Below are 17427 nucleotides of genomic sequence, written 5' to 3'. Positions count from 1 at the left end.
GCCGATGCAGTAAAAGACACATTACGGACTCGGAGGAGAGTGGGGGAGGTGGTGATGGTGGAGGGAAGGAAGGCGGGGAAGGGGAGGTGTTGCATCAAGCCACAGTCAGAGGAAAGTGAGGAGAGGGGGAGGGGCATTTAGGGAGAAGAGAGGTCAGTGCTGTCATTTCTTTTTGTTGTATTCAAGTCGATTTACCTTGCTGGTGAAGAGAAAGAGAGACAGCAAGTTTCCGCTGCGGTGGCGTGTCGCGCTAAAAGTCGTCCCCATGGTTCACGCGAGGCCGTGTTCCAGGTAGCATGGTGACCTAATTCAGTTGAGATAGTTAGTTCAGAGCTGGACTGTGGAGTTGGGCTTTTTTTTTTCTTTCTGTGTTTTACCTTGGGGCAGAATTACAGATTATCACACATGCAGGTCTGAGAGTTTACTGAACACAGAGACACACGAAAAGGGGAGAATTCGGTGCAGCAGGGAGAAAGAGACCAGACTTGGACCAGACCAGACGCACACCCATCAAACCCCAAGAGAGGGACTGCTCCACAGATCAAAATGCACCCAGGCCATTCTATCTGTGAGCCTCTCCCCAGCCATTACTGCAGTTTTACTGAATCTATAGATGCTTTGAAGTCAAATTTATTTATTTATTTTTTTTTGTTTTTTTTTTTTAAGCAATGATTTTTCTATACATTCCTGTTTGAGAGGCTGGAGAGAGGAAGGAGCTCCTATCCACACTTACCCTGACCAAAGTGAGCAAAGCTGGGCCAGCATCTACACCTGCCTCCCCCTGGATCCCCAGTCAAATGGGTCCGGTGGTCATTTTACACAAGAGAGACAGATAGTGAAGAGGAACATAAACAAGAAGAAGGCGAAATGTCCAAACCCTTTGCTTTCTTTCACCACAGTAGTCAGCCAAACATTCTTTATTCATATCATTATAATAAAGTATACATTTTCTCAGTAAAAGGCATGCTGATGTTTTTTTTTCCACCGTTCTATAAAAAAAGACTAAATCAAAATACTTTTTTTTTTCTCTAAAAAAACAAAACACATGGCAATCAAATAATTTTTTGTAAACCACATAATTCTACAAAGGATGCAACTGGTATGTTTTTATATATATGTATATATATATGTGTTTATGTGTGTATATATACGACACTGAAAGATTACACTTTGAGATGCAAAAGTCACTTATAGCCACTAAAGAAAAACCCACAGGAGGAGAGGGGAGGCGGGGAACGATGAGGCAGTCGGGTGATTTCAGAAGGTCTGTTCTGTTTGTGCGTCGGTCTACTGTTAAACAGCAGGTACAACAAATAAAATAAAACGTACTGATTGTAAATCAAGATAAAAGTTGCCACTCAGGACTTTGGCATCAATGTAAAAAGTATCAACACGTTTAAATCAACCTTTTCAGGTTGTTCTAACTAACTATAATGCCGTAAACTCCATCTACAGCGCCTTTCAAAGCTATTTATACCCCTTATACTTTCTTCACCTTTTAACCACTAATTTTAATGTAATAAATTTTACTTTTTTATGATAGATCAACACAAAGTAGAACATAATTATAAAGTGGAGCAAAACTGGAATTTTAAAATTTAAAGCCAACCAATTAAATTGGAAAGCCAGCTTATAACTTAATGCACCTGTAGTAATATCAGTAAATCTTTTCTGATCAGGGGTCACCAATGCAGTTCCCTTAAGGACCAATCAATCATCTTCTAAAAATAGCACAACTCACCAGTGAGCTGCGTCTAAAATTTATATTTTATTTTGTTCCTTTTCGTTTTCAATCACACTTGCATTTTTGGGGATTTAAAAGTGACAATATCTACAAATCTGCTTATCGTACGTCAAGTTTAGGTGAATGCTGACACTTCCAGTTCATAGGTCAGTGTTAGTAGCCCTTCGTTTGACTCCATGAAGTAGCTCTTAGCTTCACAAAGGTTGCTGACCCCGGCTTTAGATGTTTAACATTCATATGTCATGGCAATCGACCTAAACTAATAGGAAGGACTAAGAGAAGCAGCCAATAGGCCCATGGTAGTTCTGGAGGAGCTGCAGAGAGCCACAGCTCAGGTGGGAGAATCTGTCGGTAAAACAACTATTAGTCAAACAAAATAAAAAACTGTTCTTTATGAAAGAGGTTCAAAAAGAAAGCTATTGTTGAAAGGAATTCATAAGAAGTCATGTTTGCAGTTTGCAAGAAGCCATGCAAAGGAACACAGCACATATATGAAAGGTGGTGCGTAACATTTTGCCCTATCTGCAAAATGCTATAAAATAGATACATTCTAACGGTGGGAGCATCATGCTGTGGGCATGCTTTTCCTTATTCAAGGCAGAAAAGCTGTTTGGAGTATGAAAAAAAGATGGGTGGAGCTATAGGTACAATTATGTCAAACTTTGTGTTGGTTTATCAGATATATTCCAATAAAATACATAGAAGTTTATGGTTATAAAACTGACTAAATTACAAGGGTATGGCAATGGTTTTTTTTTTTCCACGAGGAACTGTAGATTTACCAAGTAAACTACAACCTACTTTAATACATTTTCAGAGTAAGGATATGAAGCAGAAACGGTATCAGATGAAGAAAGGGTTGGATGGTTTTTGGGGGCCACTGAGAGACACTGCCCCATCTCTCACTTCATTGGTGCTATCACTGCTGTTTCTGCTTAAAAACCAAAGGCTTATAACGAACCCCCGAGGGCCGCTTTTTGTGGCTTTTATAAACCATTTGCGATAAAAACAGACCTGCAACAGGAGTGGGAGCTTAACCACTTGTAGCCCTCTGGATTCTGAGCTCCCGTTTACGTTACTTGAAATGACTCAAAAAGGAAAATAAAAGCACTTAAAAAAATGGGAGATTCCTCCACTTAATGCACTTCACTAAAGGCTTTTAGGCACAAAAATGACCTTGTCACATATAATCCTGGTTTCTAAAAGGATGCACTTCAAAGTTAATTCTTTCAATGGTTACACATCGTTTCTCCTATTTAAAAGTAATTATATTCACATGTAAACGAACGATGGAAACAGACTATTTACACTTGTTGCTGTTTTAAAAGGCCTCTGAACATGAAAGAGGACCGAATACTATACATTAAAAAGAAAATGAAGTTTAGCTACCCAGTCTCCCGACTGCTTTTACAAAGAGCTTCAAATGCTGACGGTGGATGAAATGTGTGGAAAAGTACAGAACAAAATACAATCTACACTGAGATTTACAGTAAGAGGTAGGCAGCTGTAGTTAGGAGGAGGAAGAGGTGAAGCAGTGTCTTCTCAGCGTTTTAGATTCAAGGAGAGAATGGGATTCAGAGGAGGGGGGCAAGGATAGATACCAATAAACATTACAGTACGTATATCTGTGCTTTACGTTTTTTTTCTTTTTTTTTAACTCTACAAAGTGCAGTCTTAGCTGCACTTTTGTGCGCTGATGAGTCAGGAGCCAGCACATCTCACACAATCACACGCACAGCAGCCACGTCGCACCCAGGACAAAAAAAAAAAAACTCCCCCACAATACATTAACCTTGGTTCTGTTGGACACGGTACAATGCAGCCGGTACACCATCTGTGTGAACGACCTCCCTTCTGAGAACAAATCAAATCTAAACTCATCAGCATTAGGCGAAAAAAGGCTTCAGATTAGCTGCCCTACCTGATCGTCTAGGCCTACGTAGAATGGCTGATGTGATTTACTGGAGATTTGGCCCTAGAAACCATAACTGGTGTTGCGGAAATAAAGGCAAAGGAAACGACTGACTCGGTCAGTCTAATACTGGCACAAGGTGGGAGACTGGCACGAGAAAACGGCGAAACGAAAAAAGCTCAAAGAATGCCCATAAAAATAGATGAAGGCCTGTCTTCAAAGCTGCACCGTGGTTATGCAAACTGGACCAAGGTTAGCGGTTCTAAAGCCAGTTAATAAGCCCAGCGGCCCTCGGTTTCAACTCCACCCACCCCCAGCCAGTTCCCAGGCACACGAACGCACACAGACACACATACACAGGTGGTCAAGTTTGAGTGGAAAAGGTATGTAGAGGTGAGGGGATCAGGGCAAAGAGGGGGAAAGAGGGGCAGGGGCAGAGAGTTGAGTGCAACTATCGGAAGGGGGGCTCAGGCGTGTGAAGGGAGAGTTCGGGGCGGTGGAGGATGGCCTCCTTGCGTGTAGGCGGCGGCAACGGCGGCTCATACACCCTGGGCGCAGCCATGGCAGCTGCCACAGCAGCGGCGGTGGGGACCACTGGCCTGAGGGCTTCCAGCGTAGCGACTGGCTGGGCAGACATGGCGGGGACTCCCTGCATGCCGGCGATGGCTGCCACTGTGCTCGACGGGTAGGCGTACTGGAACTGAGGGTACTGCTGCAGCTGCTGGTAGTACTCGGCGTAGTACCTGGCACAGAAGAGCGATTACAGTCAAAAGGGATAGAAGGGAGAGGTTTTAGAGAAGACACTGAAGGTTGATGATAAATCAGCGTTAGCTATGTCCCACCTGGCCATCGGGTCCTCTGCTGCCTCTGCCGCCTCCTCCGCTGCACGGCCAGCTGGTGTTGGGAGCAAAGGTCTGCGCGGTTTGGCCCTCTGGTATATAAACGGCTTCATCACAGGGTCCGGCAGAAGAGGTGCCGACCGGCGTAAGGGACTGCGGTCTCTTTCTCCAGACTTGGCCACAGCTGCCGCCACGGCGGCCGACTGCTGGTCAGCCACGACCTGCTGACCCTGGGCGAAGTAATGAGCCTGCCTGGCAGCCTCAAACAGGGCTGCGGTGGGATCTGCTGCTCCCATGGTGCCGATGTGAGCGTAGGCCGGTGCGGGAGCGCCGTAAATGGCCGAAGCTACAGAGTAAGCGGGGTTCACCGAAGCGGCTGCTTGCATCTCTATTCCAGGAGCAGCTGCCAGGTACAAATGATGGTTGGCGACAGTCGGGGTGTAAACTGGAGTTGTGTAAGCAGCGGCCGCTGCCGCGGCAGCAGCAGCTGCAGGCGATGCGGCCACCTGGCCGTAGATATTAGGCCCCACCGAGCCGTACATCTGTGTGGCACCTGATGTCAAAGCTGCCTGGTTTGCCACACTCCCATATAGTTGATTGGCAACATTAGCACCATACACCTGGCTGGCGAGGGCACCATACACGGCTGGATTCACCGGGTTTCCGTCAGTGCGTGTGCCTGTGGTGATGCCGGTGAGAGCTGCATAAGTGGGGTCGAAGGTGGAGGTGTTGTAGACTGAATTGTGCACGCTCTGTTGGACCTGCAGAGGCAGGCCGGCGGCTGCAGCCGCAGCAGCAGCCAAGACCGCGGCCTGACTCTGGTACTGCTCTAAAGACGGCTTCCCCACAGGACATTCTCCAGCATAGTGGCCCTGCTTCCCGCAGTTAACACATGGGATCTTCCCAGTGGGTGTCTGCTTGCTGGGCTGGACCTTTGATAGCTCTACGGACAGCGGCCGGCCTTTAAACGACGTACCGTGCAAAGCCTCGATTGCCTGAAGAGCATCTTCCTTATTCTCCATGTGAACGAAGGCGTAGCCTGCAAAATAAACAACAATAATTAGACACGGCAACGTGGTAAAAAAACATGTACTTATTGCTTGGTCTATGAATGAAGAATGTCGCTGACATGACTAATAATTAGGGATGTCTTAATCTGATAATGATATCAGGCCAAAATTAAATATCTGGATGCATCTAAAATATTCGATATAAACATGTTGAAAGAAGCATAGCATCATTTAGTCCACTTCAGGGTCTCTTTCCAGCAGTGTTTGTCTCCCGTGCCCAGAGCAAACAGGATCAAGGCAACAGCAGCTTGGTGCTAAATTGTTATGCACACTTAATAAAACGAAACTTAATGTCAATGTTTTTCATGTTTAAGCCTTAAATGTATGTAACCTACTAGTTCATTATTGGTAATCTGAGCATCCCAACCGATAATGTCACAAAAAAAACCTTAATTGCAAAAAACAGGTACCAGTCAGCGAGTCCAACTTTAAAAGACGATGGATATTAAATTATTTTAGAGATTAATATATAAAAAAAGTTTATTTTCTCTATTTTTATTGCTCTTTGTTTCTCCTCTCGGCTTCAATACTTTCAGCCGCTGTCCCTTTATGATCCACACCTAAAAGGCCAATTTCACTACAAACCTTCAGACAGTGACTAATAGATCAACAAATCCAATCACCTGTTCAGGCCAAACTAATGAAGATAAAAAAAGAAAACTTATTGGGGATTTTAAAGGATTGAAAAATTTATCCAGCACTATAAATCATGAGACAGAATAGATTGTTTAGGTATTTTATGAAGTCTATCTCTTCGATAAGTAAAGAAAACCACACTAAGAAGTCATGCTATGTTGTGTCAAAATTAAGATGGGAGTTTTGATCACCTAAAAAAGAAGTCTGGCAAACTCCAGTCTTAAAAAGAAGGTCTCCAAACCATCTTGAATATCCCCCTGGTTAGATTTACTGTGTATAAATGCTTTACCAACAGGTCTTTGAATAACAACACCTTCAACATATACAAAATAATTATAACACATTAAGGAACATTAGGGAAAAAAACTACTTTAAAAAGGAATGAAAATAGTCCAAAGTTGGACGAAATCTACAAATAAAAGTTTAATAATCTTTAAGGTATTGTGCTCACCTTTGACCTTGTCACACTCAAGAACCTTCCCAAATGTCTGGAACAGCTGCTTTAAGTCTTCAGTGGTGCACATCCCACTCAAATTACCAACAAACACCTTGGTGGAGTGCAACGGCCTCCCCCTGGACTCCTCCACCACCAGATTTCGTCCCCTGAACTCTCTCCCATTGAGCTCCCGAATGGCTCGATCTGCAGCCCCCTCGCCCTGTAGATGAACAAAGGCGAACTGCCGCAGCACGCTGCAGCTGACGACCTGGCCATAAGGTTCAAAAATGGCTGACAGCTCTTCCTGGGTGGTGTCCAGAGCCAGGTTTCCCACAAAGAGCTTCACTGTGTGGCTCTTGTCCATGGCCCTGTAAAGAAACATGGGGATGATGGGACTTAATGATGTTAGAACAAAAAAAAAACAAACAAAACTGGATTACACTAACTGGTAACAGCTAGGTGCCAATTTTTAGCAGATTTAAATTTAGCCATTTTGAAGGTTTATTATAAATCCTCCGTTTGTTATGTATACAAGTGTACTGAGGTATGTTTCGCAAAGCAGGTATAACAAACTCAGACTCTAATACTCATCTCTGAATTGATCAAGCTGGAGGTTAGAAACTGAATTTTCGGTTTCACAATGGCTGCTGTGAGTCAGTTTAATCAAATCTTAGTAGATCCACTAAGAGTTGAACAGGTGCGTAAGAAGTATGAAAAGGCATTATCAGTGGAGCCCCGATTTGCTGAGTCACCATGACGACAGGCAAAAGGAAGTGCCTATTTCACAACACTGGAACTAGAGATTTTATTGCAGAAATGAAAAAAAAAGAGAAGTGGAGAATCTGTTTAAAAGAACGAGCAACAGCTCTGCAACTACAAAAGAGAAGGAGATAGAGCAGGAGAAGATTTCTGCTCGAGATAATGCTTAAGTTTATATGAAGTCCGTCATGGCAGCCCGTTTTCACATTTCTTAAAAACACTCTGCTCTCGGTTGTTCCATTTGTAGATCACTAAAATCTAATTCTTCCTCATCCATATCAAACTCCTAGACAGAACTGTAATTACAGATTTTCTAAATTTCAGAATGCCAAAAACAAAATTGTACTAGGGTTGTCAAAAGTATCGATTATCAAAAAAGTATCGATACTGAAACGTTGTATCCGGATACAATACTCATTTTCAAAAGTATCGATACAGCCATCTAAAGTGCAGAATAGTGGAAAATGCACTTTCTGAACACTGTGTGATTGAATAATTCTGTGCATTTTTCAGTTTCAGACTTTTTTGTAACAGGTGCATCTGCTGAGAATTATTTTTGTTTAACTGGTTTGGCCAGTGTCATTGTTATGTCTGCAAAACATAGCAAAGGAATTAACACTTAATTTTAATTTTGTAAGTTTTTTTATCAAGCTTGCTTAATATTGTGCACAGCATACAACCTCATAATATTTTTCTTATTGTTTTTTTTATTTATTATATTTTTTTTTAGTAATGTAAAAAATATTTCTGTTGAATTTTAGTCTTTTTTTTCTTTTTCTTGTGGTATCGAAAATGGTATTGAGTATCAAATATTTTACTAAGTATCGGTATCGAGTTGAAAAGTTTAGTATCGTGACAACCCTAAATTGTACTAGTGAGAATTATGTTTCATAAACCTAGACTGAAATGTATTACAAATATAAATAATACATTTTTTTTTTTTTTAGATGAACTAACGAATGTCAAAACGACCTGCCATAGGTTGTTGCAATCACTGTAATATTATGGGGAAATTAAGTTGACTAGTTTAATGGTAAGGGATCAATGTATTATATATCGGTGCAATCTCACAGGGGGAAGAAGTGCACAGTTGAAGATGGAAGTTTAAAAATATCGTACAAACAGCTAGGACCTATGCATCATTTCATGGGGTTCCTCTTCATTTCATTTCAGTCCTACATTACACAGTAAATACTAATTGGCTGTTTATGCAGTTGTTTTCTGTTATGCTGTTATCACACATCAATGTTCACTCATCGACATCAAGTTCTGTTAAAGGAGTCTGTAATGCTGCTAATGTGAGGACAGATAAGGTTCTAGATGTATGTGAAGGTTTGTAAGTTGAAACAGTAAGATTCATTAGGATAATCTTCTGAACATGAAAGGTACGCGATCTGAGAACCCTCTCCTTATAAATATTTGATTTTCAGTGAAATGTCTGTCATTCTTTAATTGGATCTTCGTTTATAGGACATGCAAAATGGCAATCTCTACAGTCACTAGTTTGTCAGCTCTGAGCTGCCGTAGCACAGAGATGTCTGCCTGCAAAAATGCATGACCCGTTTCTCTGTAATTATGGCTACATTCACACTGCAGGCCTTGATGCTCAATTCTGATTTTTTTGTGAAATCCAAATTTTTTTTGTGTTGCCGTTCATATTTCCAAATATATGCGACTTGTATGTGATCTCCTGTGTGAACTGCAGTCATAAGACACAAGTTTCCCGCATGCGCAGTAGAGGACGCAATGATGTCACAGGCCAGCAAGCTATTTTTTTCCGGAAGTAAACATGGATGGCAGTGCCGGCGCACATCTAGCAGTCTTTTCCAACCATAGAAACACTATTTTTTCAATATGTTTAAACATAAATACTGCTCTCCGCATCATCATCTGCCATGGTTGTTGCTTTTCTTGCTGCTTCTTCATAGCAAGACGCAGAATAGTGACCTTTGTCGGGCATTAATGACGTTCAGGTTGGCTGAACCCGACCTGGCCCGTTCAGACACAGGTCGCATTTGAAAAGATCAGATTCATATTGGATTCAGGACCACATAGCCAAGTGGCCGGGGTCAGATTGGAAAAAAAATCGGATCTGTGTTGCTCAAACAGCCATGAAATGATCAGATCCAGGTCGCATATGGGCAAAAAAATCGGATTTGGGTCACTTCAGGCTGCATTGTGAACGTAGCCTAAAACTGGCAATCTCTAAGGCAACTATAACATAAAGATTTACACTTTCAGTTTGTAGATGATATTAAATAACACACGTAATTTAAATTACATTTCTGTCTGTAAATCAATGAAACCATTACACATTGTAGCTTTCAAACAGGAAACACATTAGAAGTATATTTCCTCAATTCCACCTCGATAAAAGAAACACTGCTTTCCATTTAACTGAGATGAAATATTGAATAAAACTCTTTTTTAATCGGCTTAAAAAGAAAAAAAAATGCTAAGATCACTTAGATAAATGCAAAATCAGAGAAACAAACCTCTTATCTCCCTTTTAGTAATGAATGCAAATTTCTAAAGAAACCACATATTTGCCTATATGAAAAGCTCCAAAGATAAAAACCCAGATAAAACTAAACAAAGCAGGAGACAATTTTCTTTTTCATCTATTTTCTCTCTCATCTATTTTTAGCAGAGATGTGATTTCCTAGGTTTAATAAGGGAGGCAGGGCCACCTTTAAAGCTCTGAGTCAGACAGGCAAACACAGCAGCTGGAGTTCAGCAGGTTTATAAAGTCTGCTTGGATTCACAGTAATAACCACCTCTACCATTCTAAATAACCATTATACTTAAAGAAAAGCCTTTTATGCACAAATTCCTGACATCAACCATAACATGTTAACTACATGCTTAATAATAGCTACAGTTTCTACCCTTAAATATATTTTTTTACACTCCTAACAACTTGTTTTTTATGGCTGGCTGTAAATCAAAAGGGCAAAGAGGAACCTGAAACCAGAGGACATTTCTATTTTCTGGTTTAGTCTCTAGTAACCTGCTCCTGACAAAGAAACACCTCCTCCTGCTCCTCTAAATGAACATGTTCTCCTTCTCTGTTTACTGGGAGGCAGACCAGAATGGCTGCTGCTTTAACACTGGCTTCTTTGTGGTAAAACACGGTTTCTGATGACGCAGCACGAAGCTGAGTAAACAATATTTTCACAGCCGTTGTCCGCCTTTATTCGGGCGAATTAAAAACCAACAGAAACATTAAAAAAAAAAAAACGGTCTCCTCGTCGAGGTTTAGCTATGAATGGAAAGCAGCAGGGATGCTGCCGTTGGTCTAAAAGCTAACAAGAAATAAACAATTAACGCGAATATCACGTCAAAGGGCGTTTAGCTCAACTCGGATAACCAGGAAGCTCACATATATGGGTTTATATTTAATAAAATAACGTTATTTCTGTTAGGAGAGCGATGAAATGCATTAACAATCGTATTTTTATTCCGCACAGGAGCGCGTGCGGTGCAGCACGGAGTGCTTCCTGAACCCAACACGACCACAGAACGTCTGTTCCTAAACGCCCTGATTAAATAAAACACATCTTATTTCATCCAAATCGGGTTCCGTTACCGGTTTTTGTGTTTAGTTGAAGATAATCCGACGGTTAATGACGCTGGTGAGCTGGTGGGTCTACCATCTTACCTTAGCGGTGCTGTGTTTCAAAATGGTAGCGCCTGCTTCCGTTTGAGCGTCGGGCATACTGCTGGAGAGGCTGAGGAGGGAGGGAGGGCTGCTGCACTCTGGAGGATGCTGAATCCTCAGGAAAATAACCCAAGAACACACAGAGAGCTCCTGGAAGATGGCTTAGTTAATTACATCTAGTGCAGTGGGAAAAGATGGCGAACAGCCGCTGCTCTGGGCTCCATGGGGGGAGCAACAAGTAGGAAGGACATGATTTATACAGGCAATTAGAGAGCAGAGACACTTTACACTCATTCTAAGAATCTATGGAGTAGAAACTGTACAAAATATACCACATTATGTATTAAATATTGAACCAAAATAGTCATATATCCCTCATTTACACCCAGTGGCGCTTCTAAACAAAATTTACAAGGGGGCCCAAATTAGATTTTTTTTTTTTTTCATGGGGACTCGCAGAGAGAGAGAGAGAATAGAAAAAAAAAAAGGTTCCAGACTGCTGATCTAACAAAAAATAAATAAATAAAAACCTGATCTGATCTGAAGCTTAAAACTATCTGCCAATGTGAAATATTGTAATCAGTCTAATTATAATATTTTGCATTGGCAGACTGCTTCATGGGACGTTTATAAAAAAAAAAAAAAAGTTGAATATCCATTTGCAGGATGCGCAGTGTGTAGCACTGCTGCCTTGCAACAAGAAGGTTCCAGGTTCGATTCCCGGCTCGGGGTCTTTCTACATGAAGTTTGCATGTCCTCTCTGAGCATGTGTGGGTTCTCTCTGGGTACTCTGGCTTTCTCCCACTCGTCCAAAAACATGACTGTTTGGTTAATGGGCTTCTCTAAATTTTCCTTAGGTGTGCGTGAATGGTTGTTTTTCTCTGTGTTGCCCTGCGATAGACTGGCAACCTGTCCAGGGTGTACCCTGCCTCTTGCCCATTGACAGCTGGAGATAGGCACCAGCACCCCTCGCGACCCCACTCGGGATTAAGCGTGTCAGAAAATGGAAGGATGGATATCCATTTGCAGTTTGCACTCACATAAGGCTGCACCTGTAGGCTATTACGCAACTGAGGTAGCCTAGTAAACTAGCCTCACCTGCCAGTGGCCAAAATAATTTTTGCCTGAGAGTTTGGTCTAGCCTCGATCCATGCCCAAGGCCCTAGAACTGGCAGGCCAATCACAATGCAGAGATGTGTTTTGAATTTCTGGATGCAAAGCGGACGGGCTTTTGAGGGCGTGACGACGAAGCTGCGCGGCGACTGTGTTAGAAAATTAAGCAGATAGATTTGCCATCACAGGTCGTAATTATTTACTGATAATGTCAACGTACCTCCGATATATTCCGCGGAAGAGCGACAGATAGCCTTGGCTTGTCTGTGTGGTGGTGGAGCTTCTTCAAGTCTCTGGGTGTTTTCAAGGGAGTAGACCCCCCAAGCTCTCTTTTCTGTGGCTGTTTGTTCTGCAGGGGCACCTGCTTCCACCTCGTTTTCAATCCACCTCCAATAAATTGGTGGATCTCTTTCCAGTCTATCCAACAACGTTGTACAAGCTCGTGTGTAATCGAAACGTTCACTCCAACTTTCTGTAATCTTTCTGACGCTGACAACGGTTGATTTGGACTTCGGAAAAGTTGTGTACAGTGGTTCAGTACACCGGCTACTCACATGTCTTTTTTGCACAAACGACAACAATAGTCCAACTCCATGATCACTACAAGTTATCCACTGCTCACATCACAGGCTGTTTGTTTACACTCCCCACCAGCTTTCTGTCATGCTTCCTACGTCACAGTCAGTTGCGCTCATTGGTCAGAGCGTTGGCCAATAGGCACAGACATGGTTTGAAAAACAAGGGGTTGTTCTCATCAACAATCTTCCGATGTCTCATTCATCAGGGCCAGACTAAATTACACATTTAATCTCACATTTAGTCTGGTTTATCAGGCTAATGCTGAGAGGGAAACCACCAAGTACTGGACGGAAATAGTGGTCAGTGTCACAATGTCAAATGATTGCTGAAAAATAAATCTATTGCAAAAATGTTCTAGGATTCTTATTAATTTCATACTACCATGTATTTTATTTAAGATGTCAGTACATATACATTTTTAATTTCATTATATGTTTCATATAATGAAATTAAAACCGCCCCCCAAAAACTCTGCCCATGGTCGAAGGGACAAAACGGCCGCAGTTCCTTCTGTCAGCATGTATCACTGTCATTACCTTGTTTATTAATACACCGCAGCAAAAACTGATCCAAACGAAGAAGGATTTCTTGAAATAAGCATATTTGTCTTTAATTCAAATGGATAATTATGATCTGCCAAATTATTTTTTCTCTTAAAAAAATACATACATGCATTTGAATGAGTTAAGGGTTTTTCTTTTAATTTAAACATAATCTCATTCTTTTTGCAAATTGTCTAACATACCTGCTCAAACCAAGAGGGAATACAGTTATATCAAGAAATTACTTGATTATATATATTTTTTTGTAGCGTATGTTTCAGTAAAGGGGCCAGGGACACCGGCCCCTGTTGGATCCTGGTTTTATAGCAACACAAAGTAGTACATAGTAATGATTAATAGGTTTACTTGTATTCTTTTTACTCCGTCTTAATAAAACCCACAGAAACCAAAGGCACCCACATGTCCCCTTGTTATTCCTATAACCCTATGGTTAGTGTACAGCTGTTTTTGTGAAGGCCACAAAGAAAGGTCAGGGGTAAAGTTGGGTTTATGTTCTAAAACAATGTTCCTGACGATTTAACACATCCCACTGCTGCTGGTGTATGGATCAAAAGCTTAGGTATGATAATCTGTTGAAAGAACACGAGCTGATCATGTTCTCCACAAAGCTGCTCTTTATAGAGGAGTAGCAAGTGGAAAGCCATTAAAATAAAGATATAAGAGATCTAGTTTGTCAGAAGCCAAACAGGAGATGGTAAACCAGTGGAAGAGGGTGCTCTGGTCAGATTAGATTACATGTAAACAACTTCTTCCCCATACAATAAGCTTTATATGATGGAAACCAGAAACATGTCACCCTTAACCTACCATCCCTAATGTGAGAAATGGTGATGGCAGCATTATGCTGTGGGGATGGATTTCTTCATTTGACATAAAACTTGATGCGAGGATGGATTGACCTAAATGAAGGAAAATCCTGGAAGAAAACCTGTTGAAGGGAACTCTTACTTTAGAGAAACGGCCTAGTCAAAGTCTAAAACGAAGTTTAGTTAATGTCTTTAAAACATATTTACAAAAAACTCAATCTTTTAGAGGCATCCATAAAAAAATAAATAAAAAAAAACTCACACTTGGAAAAGAAAAAATTAGGGAGAGGCTTAATTAAAACTTTCAGTAAAAGTTAAAAACAATCCACTGGACTTGGTTTCCAAGGTTTGAAGATGTTTCGCTTCCCCTCCTGGAAGCTTTCTTAATTCAAATTTTGATTAATTAAAACACATCTCACACTTTCCAGGTATTTATTTGTAAAAATAGTGAAAAATCGCATTCGTCCTCATTCACTTCACAGTGACGCACCAAGGACTGTGTTATTGTGAAGGACTCTATCTCAGACCCAAATGGAAAAAGACAATGATAGAACATTTTGGAGGGCATTCAATAAGCCCATTTATGCATCAGCAACAGAAGACAAATGCTCAATTTGGAAACAGAAAAATCAATGTCAACTTTATTACACACACATCACAAACCACCATGTCCTGATATTGATCTTTTAATCATGAAGAAATATATACACAAACTAAAGTGGGCTGTAGTTTGGTTATCATAATACATTCATTTATCACAGGAAATGCGACATGACAAGAGAAATGGGAATGTGAGAAGAAGTCAGTTCACCTTGGTTTTAAGGCCCTGAAGGTAGCTGGAAGAAAAACTTCATACTGAATGCTGAAAAGAACAGCAGGGAACTCAACCCTGAAGGCTTCCCCCTCTCAATTAGCCCCCTATGACCTTCATCTCAAGCTGGAATTGGAGTCTTCCTCCTGTCTTTTTAATCTTTTACTCCAGCCACTTGCACCCCTTTTTGGATTCAAACCAAGTTTAATCTAAATGTGCATTAGCTGCAGGATGTCTGCAAGTGTTTTCTGTCTAAAAACGGATCTCTTGAGGCTATATGAAAATGCTTGCATGGGTTAATATGAAATGTTAAGAGGCAGGACTGTTTGTGCAGGATGAGTCAAATTTATCACAAATGTTTCAAGGCTTTTATAAAGTAATCTCTCCAGTGGTTTGGGAACAAAGTGCTCTGCGTTCCATTAAATTGCTGACTAAAGTCAACATAATGTCCATCTTTTCATCCAAACACCAATCGGCATGTTTTTGTCAGATTCAGAGGTGTGCTGCAGGTGTCTCTGGGTTTATTTTGCTTCGGCCTTTCCCAGCAATGGGTCGGTCTCTTTCCTCCCACAGCGTGACTCCGTCGCACGCACAAATCTTCTTGGGGTTCTGGAAAAGGCCTGCGGATCGGGCAATGATCCCACAGGCCAGCCTGCAAACATAGAAGTTACTGACTATCATAAGAGAACAACATAGCATTGAAAGAAATCAGAAAACAAATCATATGTGACAATTAATAGTTTACATTATTTATCTAAAATTAAGGGTTCATTTTAATCAGAAGAGCTTCCACTAAAAACCCCAAATAATCCACGGAAGTATTATTTTCAATATCCTTAATGTTTTTCAACAGCATTTTGCTCCATCAACCCATTATGAGCGGAGCAGATTCCAAATATGACATCCAACAGTAGAGATGCACAGATTCAGTTTTCTTCCGATCCAATCCGATACCTGGGCTGAGTGTATCGGCCGATAACAGATGCTGATCCATTTCTACTGTTGAATGAATGGACCGTATATCTGGCCATGTGAGTGAATGCTTTAATCTTGACATAAACATTCTTAAAAAAGCGTAACAAATGAACACAGATTTAAAGGTACTTTATATTATTTAGTCATAAATAAACAGAAAAAACAAATAAGTTACGATTCAATTTAAAGTGCGTTGGATTGGATCTCTGATATCAAATCACTGATATCCGATGCAGAAAATGTATTAATATCAGAGCTAATATCTGATCCAGGTATCAGATCGCTACATCTGTAGTTAAAGGGCCACTTTTAGAGGAAGTAGCAATCAGTCTGAAAGCAAATGAAACGGCCAGATTACAAACTGACTAAAGAGGAAAACATTATGGCTTGAAGATGGGCCTCTTGGTGACATCAAAACTACAATTTTGAAAATGGTTAGAAGAGGGGGTAAATAATCTTTTAACTTAATGTTGTTCTCTGTTTTTCTTTTCACAGCAGCTCCATCATGCCTTGTTCTGTGGCCTCCCAACCAGCTGATGCCACTAAAGCAGGGATCTCACCAGGAGTTTTTATGGGGGGGCGGTTAGTTTATGTTACACCTTTTTTGCTTTTTTACTAATTAAGCCCACACCTTTTTCATGTTGAAGGTAATGTTCATATCAAATAATAATAGAAACAGAGCTTTAAGGACGATTATTAAAGTCGTAGGGAAACGGCTATTCCAACGTTTGCAGTTCTGAATTTTCCTTAGTGGTGCCCAACTTTACACGACTGCATAAAGTGAATCTGATTGGTCGTTTATCAAGGGGGCGGGATTGCTGTAGCAGAAGGTTTGCAAGCTATTTTGATTGTGGATGGTTTGTCGGAAGCATCTAGCTAACCAGTTAGCCACTTAGTACTAGTAGGTTCCCAATGGGAAATTACTTTGGGACCAAGTATTAATTGGTGACTTAGAAACAACACTGTCAAGGAACGCTATGGACAGCGGAAACATGCAAGAGGAGAGTTTTGTGCCGGAGGTCGTGGATGAGTCTCCTCCATCCTACATTTTTTATTTAGAGGAGGAAAGCGGGGACGAAGATGCTGTGGAAGAGGATGCCATGGCGGCAGTAGCTTGGTTTGGTGTAGAAGGCTTACAGCCGTACGTGTTTGAGCCCTTGCCTCGCAACGCTGCCAGTTCTGTTAGCTCTACACCTGCTGAAGACACAGACGTCCATCCCCGTAAACACTGGGACGGAACTCACTGGGAAAGGAAATGATTCTTATTTCAACCGCTGCATATATTAGGTGCGACATATCAATCAATATGCTATGACTGAAAAAATTTGCTTGACAGATGACCGTTGATATATGATTGGACGAATTTAGGTGTTCAGGCTGACGTATAACTAACTGGCCTGCATAAGATAACAAAAAAACCCAAAACTCAATAGAAATTTTCTAACTTTTGGGACAATATCATCTGATTAAGAGTACATGTAGATACATGTTTAAGCCAGAATGATTTGAAAGTTAAATGACTT

The 17427-nt window shown here is 41.1% G+C and overlaps 2 protein-coding genes across 3 annotated transcripts in view; both read right to left on the bottom strand.

The window, feature by feature from the left end:
* Positions 1-363: 363 nt before the first annotated feature.
* LOC107085252 (RNA-binding protein 4-like) lies at positions 364-11214 on the bottom strand. Of its 2 annotated transcripts, none has more exons than XM_015375483.1 (4): positions 11058-11214; positions 6653-7005; positions 4499-5534; positions 364-4399 (listed from the first exon to the last, which is right to left on the bottom strand). In XM_015375483.1, the coding sequence occupies exons 2-4, from the start codon at positions 6999-7001 to the stop codon at positions 4108-4110; spliced, it is 1677 nt and encodes a 558-aa protein (XP_015230969.1). In that variant the 5' UTR covers positions 7002-7005; positions 11058-11214; the 3' UTR covers positions 364-4107. The 2 variants fall into 2 exon arrangements, with proteins under 2 accessions (XP_015230969.1, XP_015230968.1); XM_015375482.1 differs by having other exon boundaries at positions 10986-11074.
* Positions 11215-14607: 3393 nt separating this feature from the next.
* Positions 14608-17427, bottom strand: part of ccs (copper chaperone for superoxide dismutase) — a 15306-nt gene continuing 12486 nt past the window's right edge. The window contains exon 8 of the mRNA XM_015375442.1: positions 14608-15581. Within this exon, the coding sequence (XP_015230928.1) occupies positions 15422-15581 (160 nt within the window). The 3' untranslated portion in view covers positions 14608-15421. The remainder of the gene's footprint in view (positions 15582-17427) is intronic.

The sequence above is a fragment of the Cyprinodon variegatus genome, unplaced genomic scaffold (genome assembly GCF_000732505.1).
Source record: "Cyprinodon variegatus isolate N-32 unplaced genomic scaffold, C_variegatus-1.0 Scaffold119, whole genome shotgun sequence".
In the NCBI taxonomy this organism is placed as follows: Eukaryota; Metazoa; Chordata; class Actinopteri; order Cyprinodontiformes; family Cyprinodontidae; genus Cyprinodon; species Cyprinodon variegatus.
This window is presented reverse-complemented; position numbering and strand designations above follow the sequence as displayed.

Coding starts and splice junctions, on each gene's coding strand:
- LOC107085252 (XM_015375483.1), bottom strand. CDS start 7,001: ATGGACAAGAGCCACACAGTGAAGCTCTTTGTGGGAAACCTGGCTCTG. Junction 5,535..6,652: donor TGAGTGTGACAAGGTCAAAG/GTGAGCACAATA, acceptor TTTATTTTGCAG/GCTACGCCTTCGTTCACATG. Junction 4,400..4,498: donor GCAGAGGACCCGATGGCCAG/GTGGGACATAGC, acceptor CTTCTGTGCCAG/GTACTACGCCGAGTACTACC.